Genomic DNA, 12,500 nt, shown 5'->3' with positions numbered 1-12,500 from the left:
TCTGCATGTTTAAATTGGGGTTTTCATCCTTGATATAAAGGGCCTCGATTATCTTTAATTTTCTCAGGTCCATGCAGGTTTCCAAGATTTTCGTGTTCGGTTCTAATTCTTCTCGTGTAATGTTGTATCCGTGTGATGTCAAAGCATGGTTCTTTGGGGCTCCTGTGTATTTGTGTCCAACCAGTCTGGATTCCAGCTTCATAGTCGTCATGCCTATGTACGAGGAAGGAAGGGCTTCGCAGTTCCCTTTTGTGTATTTATATTTGTATATGACATGAGACTTTTTCAGCTCATTCCTCTCTTGTCGGGTGTTGTTTTAGAGAAGCAGATTAGAGGTTTTCTTGCTTTTATAAAAGATTATTTTTTTCCCTTTATATGGGGGGACGGAGAGGGGGGGTCGCCGATTTAATGAAGCGGCCTTGCTGTGGATGTGCTGTGTCCTGCGACACTGCTTCTGACCCAGGGCAGTGGACAGGGTGCAGGGATGACCCGTCATCTAGGAGGTGCTAAGATGGGAGGGAGGGTGGAGGGGTGTGGAGTGTTTTCGGGGATGAAATGGGTGGGAATGTTTTTGTGCCTTGTCCTTTTTGGCTACCCCCCTGGTAAGGGGGAAAAAAGCCTTGGTATATGTATGTATGTATAAAAGATGATTAGTTTGACTGAAGTGTTGTCATTCATATGTTTTATGTTTCTTTTGACGATGTCTTTGATGGCCTTTTTATCTTCTTTGTAAGCTGTCGAAAAAGTTTTATTTCTTCTTGGTTTGGAGTACTGTTGGAGTTGGTGTACCATTTGTTCAAGATATTTTCAGTAACCGTATTGATTTCTTTGTTGCTGAAGCCGTTATTTACCAGTACCTGGGTAGTGCGTTCGAGTTTTTGGTGGACTTTTGACCAGGTATCACAGTGCGTAAGTGCTCGGCGGACATAAGCCCCAATGGTAGATTGCTTATACTGATTGGGGCACTCGCTGCTTCCGTTGAGACATTGGCCTTCTTTGGTGAAATTATGTCCACTTTGGGTAACAAAAACATCTAGGAAAGGCATGGAGTTACCCACACTGTGTTCAGGACAACTGAACACACTATTCAATTGAAGAATATCCATATTTTTGTAACACTTTGAAGAGAAGCTGAATACAATCATGTAGCATTGCCCGAACAGTAACCAGTGTAGGAACTGGAATTTGGAAGTTAGAACTATCTTAATTTCTGCATCATCCATAAGAAACAAAACTTGGATAAAAGTGTTATCTGATTAAAACCAAACAACTCATTCAGTAAAAGGGGTAACCCTGAAGCTAAACAAATGAACACAATCATCGCAAAAATTTGGTGTTACACGGTTAATTTTTTTTCTGATAGTCTGTTCCGAGCATAAAAAATTATCTTAAGTCAATTACCAAATACACCCCATGTTGGGAGGTGTAGGAATAAAATTCATACATATATACAGATAACAAACGATTATACTCAACTGACATTGCTTACTGATCTACTGAATTAGCCCTCTTATGTAATTATTTTTCTTATGCTAACTTGCTAATTCACTAAAGAAAAAAAATAGCCTCCTCACCACCCAAATGGTTAAAACCCTTAACTGATATTTTTAGATACATATGGCAGAGTAAGGCGATTCTTTTTGCTCCCCAAAGGGTTATCACTAGCAACAATGACATTCAATTTGATAGATCATCTTACTGGTGCACTGCGTGTGACAGTCCTCCTCATCCTTTCCATCGGGGCAGTCCAAGTCGCCATCGCAGATGTGGTCGCTCGGGATACAGTGACAGCCCTTCTCGTCCTGGCTCTGGCATAACACCTGGTCGAACTCACAGTCACAGGGAACTGCAAAGAAACAATACATTATTTGCTGTCTTCCTTACTTCTGCCCCGGTCCCTTCCTTCATTTCCCCTAGTGTTGAACTCTGGATGAACTGACTTCTGGAGTGTTTGTTTGTGTGTGTGTGTGTGTGTGTGTGTGTGTGTGTGTGTGTGTGTGTGTGTGTGTGTGTGTGTGTGTGTGTGTGTGTGTGTGTGTGTGTGTGTGTGTGTGTGTGTGTGTATGTGTGTGTGTGTGTGTGTGTGTGTGTGTGTGTGTGTGTGTGTGTGTGTGTGTGTGTGTGTGTGTGTGTGTGTGTGTGTGTGTGTGTGTATTCACTTGGTCTTTGGATCACGTGTTGGACTCGTGATCGACAGCTATTTCCCTCCTGGAAGAGAGCTCAGAGCTCGTAGGTCCGATCTATGGTTAATGCTACGACCTTGCACACACACACACACCCAACTCCCCGCCCACGAGAGTCAGAGTAACGACCCGAAGCGCAGCGGTACCGAAATAATTTAGGCCCTGGGCAGGCTTCGAACCATGAGCTGCGGGCCACTATCGTGTCAACTCAGTGCTCTACCAACTACGCCACCGAGTCGTGTGTGTGTGTGTGTGTGTGTGTGTGTGTGTGTGTGTGTGTGTGTGTGTGTGTGTGTGTGTGTGTGTGTGTGTGTGTGTGTGTGTGTGTGTGTGTGTATTCACCTTGGCCTTTGGATCACGTGTTGGACTCGTGATCGACAGCTATTTCCCTCCCGGAAGAGAGCTCAGAGCTCGTATGACCGATCTGTGGGTAATACTATGACCTTACAAACACACACACACCCAACTCCCCGCCCACGAGAGTCAGAGTAACGACCCGAAGCACAGCGATACCGAAATAATTTCGGCCCTGGGCAGGATTCGAACTGGGTTCTGCGAGCACCATCGTACTTCCAATCCAGCGCTCTACCACTGCGCCATGAGTCGTGTGTGTGTGTGTGTGTGTGTGTGTGTGTGTGTGTGTGTGTGTGTGTGTGTGTGTGTGTGTGTGTGTGTGTGTGTGTGTGTGTGTGTGTGTGTGTGTGTGTGTGTGTGTGTGTGTATTCACCTTGGCCTTTGGATCACGTGTTGGACTCGTGATCGACAGCTATTTCCCTCCCGGAAGAGAGCTCAGAGCTCGTATGACCGATCTGTGGGTAATGCTATGACCTTTCACACACACACACACACAACTCCCCGCCCACGAGAGTCAGAGTAACGACCCGAAGCACAGCGATACCGAAATAATTTCGGCCCTGGGCAGGATTCGAACTGGGCTCTGCGAGCACCATCGTACTTCCCATCCAGCGCTCTACCACTGCGCCATGAGTCGTGTGTGTGTGTGTGTGTGTGTGTGTGTGTGTGTGTGTGTGTGTGTGTGTGTGTGTGTGTGTGTGTGTGTGTGTGTGTGTGTGTGTGTGTGTGTGTGTGTGTGTGTGTGTGTGTGTGTGTGTGTGTGTGTGTGTGTGTGTGTGTGTGTGTGTGTGTGTGTGTTGGTGAAACTATTGCAAGTAGCGATCACAACTTAGATTCAAACTGCTATTTTTTTTTTTTTTTTTTTTTGTTTTTTAGAATAGATACTTGTGTTTCTAAAATACCAGGTTTCAGTAAAGGTCAGTTCATAAGATTACGTCAGGAGCTTCAGCTTACAGATTGGGAGGCAAAATTAAGCGAAAGACCTGTAGATCAGATGTGGGAAATGTTTCAAAATACACTTACTAAGATGATTCATACTTACATCCCGTTTAAGGACAGACGTCCCCCAAATCAGGCTCGTCCAAAATGGCTTGACAAAGAAACTGAAAAAAGTATTGCTAAAAAGAGACAGGCTTATAAGAAATACAAGTGCTCGGGTACACCTAATGACTATCAAAGTTATGTAATAATACAGAGAGATTTAAAAAAGACAATGAAAAAACGAAAACGACAATACGAAATGAATATAGCTGATAAATCCAAAGAAAATTCCAAAGAATTCTATAAAGATAAAAATGTCATTAGGAATCACGTTGGTTCACTATTATCTGCTGACGGTCAACTTGAATATTCAAATGATAGAATGTGTGATATTTTAAACAACTATTTAAGATCAGTATTCATAAACAAAACACCTCAAAGTGAACTCCAAACTGAAACCTGTGAAAAGTCTAGCGTAAACTTACTACGGTAAATATAGCAAAAGAAAAAAATCAAAGATGTATAGAGTCTGACGGTTGGCATCCAAGAATCTTAAAGGAAATGAAAAATGAGATTGTAGTTTCATTAGAAATTATTCTTAAAAAATCCATCATATCTGGAGATGTCCCAAGAGAATGAAAGCTAGCTAACGTTACTTCCATATTCAAAAAAGGTGACAAAAAGAAACCAAATGACTACAGGCCTAGAAGCTTGACTTCAATCATAGCAAAAGTTATGGAAACTATCGAACATCATTTAGAAAGTAACTGTTTGATGAATAATAGCCAGGATGGATTCAGACGGAAACGTTCTTGCGTGACTGACTTACTCGAATTCTACAACAGTCATCTCGATTTATGACAAAAGAAACAATATAGATTTGATATATCTACATTTTTCAAAAGCTTTTGATACCGTTCCCAACGAAAGGCTACTTACTAAATTAGCTTAACACGGAGTAAGTGGTAGCCGATCAAGTTGGACTAGTAATTGGTTGAATGATCGGAAACAGAATTGTTTTAAATGGCAAAAATTCTATATTGAAAAATGTTACGAGTGGAGTTCCACAGGGTTACGTTTTTGAGCCACTTCTATTCATAGTATATATATAAATTATATAGACCACGGACTGAAATATATTGTCTCCAAATTTGCTGCAGATGCAAAATTGTGAGGAATGGCAAATGGCCACTTAAATCATTTAGACATTCAAGAAGATTTAGAAATATTACAGCAATGGTCTGGAAAGTGGCTAATGAAATTTAACACAAGTAAATGCAAAGTTATGCACGTAGGTAAAAATAACAGTAAGTACGATTACAAGTTATTTGGAAATTCGTCAACAAAAGTGGATAGTGAAAAGGATCTCGGCGTAATTATCAGTAACGATTTCAAATCATCTAAGCAATGTATTTCATTCTCTGAGAAAGCAAATAAGATTCTAGGACTGATTGTGCGATCTTTTGACATCAAAAGTCCATCTGTCATTATGCTGTTTCCATATGGTCACCGAATCTCATTAAAGACACTGACAGATTGGAAAAAGTACAACGGTGAGCCACAAAACTGATTCCAAGTATAAAAAATCAATCATACGAAAATCGACTAAAACGCATGAATCCGTTTTCTCTAAAATAGCATCGGCTCAGATGTGACTTGATACAAGTCTCTAAGATTCTAAAGGGAATTAACAACATCAAAAGTGACAAAATTTTCACATTGAATGAGAATCCGACAAGAAATAATGATCTCAAACTCTCAGGAAATAAATTTAATTTGGAAGTGGGTAGAAACAACTTCGCCAACAGTGTAGTTAATGAATGGAATAAACTTCCTGCAGAGGCAGTGCAATGTAGTTCAGTTCGAACATTGAAGATTCGTTTAGATAAACATCTAAGCAATATGCTGTAATGCCTACCATTTATTCTATATTATTTGTTTATCTATTATTATTTGTCTGTTTGTTTATTATTATTTGCTTGATTTTCATTTATTATTAGTTATCTGTTAATTTTTTATTATTTACCATTTAACAGTTTGTTTATTATTTAACCATACCTACGCATATATCTATTTTATTTATTATTATTTATATTATAGTTTTTATCTATTTATTCATTTATCGTTATTATATATTTTTTTCCTCATCCGACCTAGTTATGGACCAAAAGGTTTCCTGTCGGCCTGCTCCGCCTTTGTAATCCTTTGTGTGTGGAAACCAGAAAAGAAACTGGAACCCCCAAGCGCTTTCGTGATATTTCTCATCTTCAGGGGAATACAAAAGAAAAAAGTTACACATAGGCATACAAGAAGTTTGAAAATAAACTGAGAAAGGTACAGACAATACACACTGAGAAAATGTAACAAACAAACATTAAAATACACAAAATCAATTTATTTTTTAAAAGATGTAATGTGATTACCAATTTTGTCAATGATAAAATTATCTAATTTAAGAATACCATTGCTAATATTAATGTTAGATCCTTTGCAGAGATTGTAAAAAGTATTACCTTGGGTAAACGGGCAAGGAACTCCCAATAAGGATTAAGCAACACAAGTACAGTGTAAAAACAGCACAAGAGTCTAGTGCGCTGTTTGTCCATATGGGAGATTTTGTTCATCGTATTGATTGGTCTAATGCTTTATCTATTATGTCTTGTGATTCATTTGCCAATAGGAACATTAATGAAAATTGTATGATAAAAAAATCTGAAGAATCCAACATCAATATTAGCAATTTTTAAATTAGATGATTTTATCATTGACAAAATTTGTAATCACATTAGATCTTTTCAAGAATAATTTGATTTTGTGTATTTTCATGTTTACTTGTTACATTTCCTCAACTTGTATTGTCTGTACCTTTCCCAGTTTATTTTCATACCCCTTATATACCTGTGTAACTTTTTCTTTCATATTCCCATGAAGATATGAAGTATTACGAAAGCGCTTGGGAATTCTAATTTCTTTTCTGGTTTCCTTTGTTGGCTCACGTGGTTTTGTATATATATATATATATATATATATATATATATATATATATATATATATACATGCAAAGTAACCACTTAAGAAAATAAACAAACAGAGCAGAGCGCTTTCGTATATTACATCTTCAGTGTAAATTACACTGAAGATGTAATATACAAAAGCGCTCTGCTCCGTTTGTTTATTTTCATTTAGATCAAGACGTAAATCGTCATATCCATTGCTACTAGTCGAGACAAAATCACAATTGGATAAAGGAAGGTCTTTATTCCACAAGAATCAATCTATGGGCTTCGATTGGACAAACAGGCATATTCGGGCCTTATTTTTTTTTAGGAAAGTGTCACAAGTGAAAGATATCTTAAGATGTTGTGTGAACAATCTTGGATAGATGTTATAGCTAGTGGTACATACATACATATACCAAGGCTTTTTCCCCCTTCCAAGGGAGGTAGCCAAAAAGGGAAAGGCATGAAAACACTCCCACCCATTTCATCCCCAAATACACTCCACACCCCTCCCACCCTTCCTCTCATCTGAGCACCTCCTGGATGACGGGTCATCGCTGCACCCTGCCCACCGCCCTGGGTCAGAAGCAGTGTCGCAAGACACAGTACATCCACAGCAAGGCCGCTTCATTTAATCGGCGACCCCCCCCCTCTCCGTCCCCCTTTGCATATAAGGCGAGGACGGGGAGAAATCCCTTCGGGCTGCGTCAAAATTTACTCACACATACTACCCCACCCCCCCACCCCCCCGCCCATTCCTCCTCATGCAGTCACAACATCATCCATATACAACCATTCTCCACTCACCTCTGTCTTCCGTCCTCTCCCTTCCTTCCTCAACAGACATTCCCCTCTTCCCCAAAGCCCCTTCACCCCATCCATCCACCTCATCCTAGGACGTCCCCTCATGTTCACTCCCTCCACATCTGCCTTCCATACCTCTTTTACTAGTCTTTCTTCACTCATTCTTTCCATGTGTCCAAACCATCCTAATATTCTTTCATCAACCCTATCTCCCAAATCCTTTTTCACCCCTGTTCTCCTCCTCACCTCCTCATTTCTCACTCTATCTAGCCTAGTAACCCCCACCATACTTCTCAGACACCTCATCTCAAACACATTCAAACTCCTTCTCTCTTCTTCTCTTATGTTCCACGTTTCTGCCCCATACAGTGCTGTTGGCACAATCACTCCTTCATACAGTCTCCTCTTCGCATCCATTCCCAAATGTCTATTCCTCATTACACTCTTTAAACCACCAAGGCATTTACTCGCTTCTCTCAATCTACATTCTACCTCCACCTTCACTCCACCTTTTCCTGCTACACTTGCACCCAAGTATCTAAAACTATCCACTTCCTCCAGTCGCTCTCCCTTAATGTTCACTTCCAGTCTACTGCCACTTTCACCCCTTGTACATCTCATCACCTTACTTTTACCCACATTTATCTTCAGCTAGTGGTGATGAGGACATACTTATTTTTATGCGGATAGTGCCCCACCCCACTGAGAGAGAATATTAGAGTATGTATTCATGAAACTTTACCAGGACGATGTATGGGTCGTGGATCTTCCAGTATGCCCTGGCCTCCTCGATCCCCTAACCTCATCCCATGTGATTTTTTTTTCTGGGGTTTCATTAAAATCAAAGTTTATGAGACGCAGCCTACTTGTAACAAGACCTTAAAATAAAAAATCAACTAGCTTTCAATGAAGTTACAGTAAATATTAGAGATAAAATAGTATTGGAGTAAAAAGAATTACTATTTTTGTTGAAAATGGTGGAAGTCAGACTGAGGTTCATAACTAACTCTGTATACCTATATTGAGTACAAGTTCCATTACGTTTGTTTATGTTGTAAAAATGCAATTATTTCTTTAGATACATAAGTATATGTTTATACATACATATATATATATATATATATATATATATATATATACATGTATGTCTAAACACAAATGTAGTAGCACATTTGCATATAACACACAAGAACCCCACAGACGGAGAAAATAATCTTCGAATGAAAAAAAAATCTATATTTCGGCTACCAACTGTAGCCCTCTTCAGGAAAGTACATAAGACAGTGGACAATTTGGACTTATAAGCTACAGATACAAAGAAAAGAGAGAGAACGTGGACTGATGGTATTACTCAGACGCAAGGTAAGACTGGGTGGCGGGGGAGAGTGAGGGTGAGGAGGAGGGTGAGGTGGAGGGGGGTTGTAAGCTTCGAACAAGCCTACTAGCCGCAGCTCGGGAAATGATATCAGGAGTCCACTGCCCTTTAGAAATATATGTTGTGTTATTCCTCAACTAATCCTGATACAAATATTTTCCTCCTGAAACCACAGTGGGACTTGAATACTAATCTGGCCTTACATTAGTCGAGAGAATGATTCTTATTTTTAGCATGAACAAAAACGGCCGAATTTTCCTGCCCATACCTAATTGATCTTTTATGTTCTGCCAATCTATTGTTCAAGTCTCTCCTGATTTGACCCAAGTACACCAAATCACAATCTTGGTAGGGCAAACAATAAACGCCAGGTGACTCTACTTACTTCAGTTTTTGTTGAACGTTCACAATTTGCTTACGCACGTTGTTGGGATCAGCATTGATTGAGGAATCCCCCAACATTAATATTTCTAAAGGGCAGTGGACTCCTGACATTATTTCCCAAGCGGCAGTTGGTAGGCTTGTTCGAAGCTTACAACCCCCCTCCACCTCACCCTCACCCTCGCCCGACACCCCGTCTTACCTCGCGCCTGAGTAATGCCATCCGTCCACGTTCCCTCACTTTTCTTTGTATCTGTAGCTTATTAGTCCTAATTGTCCACTGTCTTATGTACTTTCCTGAAGAGGGTTACAGTTGGTAGCCGAAATATAGAATCTTCTTTCATTAGAAGTTTATTTTCTTCGACTGTGGGGTTCTTGTGATATATATATATATATATATATATATATATATATATATATATATCTATATATATATATATGTATATACATGTATGTAAATACATATATATATATACATATATTCATATACATATATATATATGTACATATACATATATATATGTTTATATATACATATATATGTATATATACATGTATATATATATATGTTTATATATACATATATATATATATGTATATATATGTATACATACATCATATATATATATATATATATATATATATGTATATATATGTATACATACATCATATATATGTATTCATACATTATATATATATATATATATACATATGTGCATATATGTATACACACACACACACATATATATATATATATATATATATATACATATATATATGTAAGCGGAATAGGAAACACAGGAGTCTTAGTCTTGAGTTTATTCCTGACTAGTTTCGCAGGTATGCTTTTTCAAAGGAATATGTGTATACCTTGCCGTAAACCGACAAACAAAGACGACTTTATCCACTATTTTAGCGCACACGACGAGAAGACCAAATCAGGGGTTATCATTGGGTTTTACCTTAGGGCTCTTAGAATATGCAGCGAAGAGTATTTACAAGAGGAAATTGAATACGTAACCGCTGCATTCAGGAACCTGAGGTACCCAGAGGGCATGTTAGGGACGTCACTACGGAAAGCCATTAAAATCAGACAGAGGAAAGGATGTGAAGAGAGGACAAATTTACGATACCTTGTGGTTCCTAACTCTGGCCTCTCTCACATGCTTTCCAAAACGTTGAGACAGACAGGACTCATCATAGTAAATGACACAGGGAAGAAAATAGGACACTTGACCACCAACAGAACCAAGACGAACCGTGACAATAGCATCGTTTACAAAATTCCCTGCAAAGGATGTGACTGTGCATACTACGGAGAGACATACAGAGGACTTGACAACAGACTCAAGGAACACAAAGCGGACATTAGACACCACCGAGAAACCAACGCTCTAGTTAACCACATTGACACAGAGGGACATTTGCCTAACTGGGAGGGTTCCACCATTCTAGCTAAAGGACTACACAAGAAACAACGGAAAATAATTGAATCACTTTACATTGCCAACCACAAAAACACAAACAAGAGAACTGGTGACTCGAAATGGACAAAATCTACCGCGACACTTGCCCTCCAAGAATGGCTTCCCAGACCCCCCCGACCCTAAGTAGATACCTTTTTCCCACTTCGGCCTACCCTCTCCAGCTTTCTTCCTTTCACTCTGAAGTTCCTCCATGCTACCTTGCCCCAACTTTTTATCATGATTTATTCTTTTAATGCTATTTGTTACTATTTATTTTCAACACTATTATTATTATCATTGTTATTATAACTATTATTTATTATTTCTATCATTATATTTATAATTTTATCATTACATTTTTATTTTTATTATTACCATCTTCATTATTATTACTTTCATTATCTTTATTAATAATTTTATTTCTTGGTTATTAGTATTATCATTTTTATTATTGTTTTTATTATTATTACTTTTATTTTATTGTTATTATTTCCTGTATTGCTACTATCATTTTTGTTATTATTGTTAATATTATTAATTTATCTTCATCGTTACCATTACTATTGTTACATTTTCTATTAATAATTTCTTTGGTATTAGTGTTATCATATTTAATTGTAAAAATGTCTTCATTGTTACATGAGCCACAATGTGATGTTCACATTCGCCACCAACTATGACAACTCGGAGAGGTGGTGAGGTCCACCCCATGTATATAATGCCCACAGCCCGTTTGTACACATATTCCTTTGAAAAAGCATACCTGCGAAACTAGTCAGGAATAAACTCAAGACTAAGACTCCTGTGTTTCCTATTCCGCTTACATCAACCTGTCAGAATGTCTCAACATATATATATATATATATATATATATATATATATATATATATATATATATATATATATATATATATACCAAAGGCTTCTTTCCCCTACACGGGGGGTAGCCAAAAAGGAAAAGGCATAGAAACCACTCCCACCCATTTCATTTCCTATATATTCCACTCCCCTCCACCCTCTTCCCTCTCTCTTATCTTGGCATCTCCTGGATGACGGGTCATCCCTGCATCCTGTCCACTGCCCTGGATCAGAAGCAGTGACACAAGACGCAGCACATCCACAGCAAGGCCGCTTCATAAATTCGGCGACCCCCCCTCTCCGTCCCCTCGTGCAGAAAAGGAGAAGACGGGGAGAAATCCCTTCGGGCTGCGTCAAATTTACCAAGTACACCAATTCACAATCTTGGTAGGGCAAACAATAAACGCCAGGTGACTCTACTTACTTTGGTCTTTGTTGAACGATCACAATTTGCTTACGCACGTTGTTGGGATCAGCATTGATTGAGGAATCACCCCAACATTAATATTTCTAAAGGGCAGTGGACTCCTGACATTATTTCCCGAGCGGCAGTTGGTAAGCTTGTTCAAAGTTTACAACCCCCCATCACCTCCCCTCCCCCTCCCCCGACACCCCGTCTTACCTCGCATCTGAGTAATGCCATCCGTCCACGTTCCCTCTCTTTTCTTTGTATCTGTAGCTTATAAGTCCTAATTGTCCACTGTCTTATGTACTTTCCTGAAGAGGATTACAGTGGGTAGCCTAAATATAGAATCTTCTTTCATTAGAAGTTTATTTTCTCCGACTGTGGGGTTCTTGTGTGATATATATATATATATATATATACATATATATATATATATGTATATATATATACATATATATATATATGTATATATATATATATATATGTGTATATATACATATACATATATATACATGATATATATATACATATTTAAGATTATTTCAGACAAATGAGAGAGAATGTGGGTGGGGAAGGGCAAACGAAGATGTGTTAGGAATAGAGTTTATTGCCCTAACTTTGCGACCAACTTGGTCTTCTTCAGAGGACTACAGCATTACAGACGGATCACAATTCTTATATTCGTAGTGAGAG

The 12,500-nt window shown here is 38.6% G+C and overlaps 1 protein-coding gene across 1 annotated transcript in view; it reads right to left on the bottom strand.

Annotated features, from left to right (window-relative positions):
• Positions 1-12,500, bottom strand: part of LOC143020142 (uncharacterized) — a 127,682-nt gene that overhangs the window by 82,471 nt on the left and 32,711 nt on the right. The window contains exon 3 of the mRNA XM_076176299.1: positions 1,700-1,846. Within this exon, the coding sequence (XP_076032414.1) occupies positions 1,700-1,846 (147 nt within the window). The remainder of the gene's footprint in view (positions 1-1,699; positions 1,847-12,500) is intronic.

The sequence above is a fragment of the Oratosquilla oratoria genome, chromosome 39 (genome assembly GCF_046742065.1).
Source record: "Oratosquilla oratoria isolate Oo_2021 chromosome 39, ASM4674206v1, whole genome shotgun sequence".
NCBI lineage: Eukaryota > Metazoa > Arthropoda > Malacostraca > Stomatopoda > Squillidae > Oratosquilla > Oratosquilla oratoria.
Note: the sequence above shows the minus strand (reverse complement) of the source record. Positions and strands in the feature narration are given on the sequence as shown.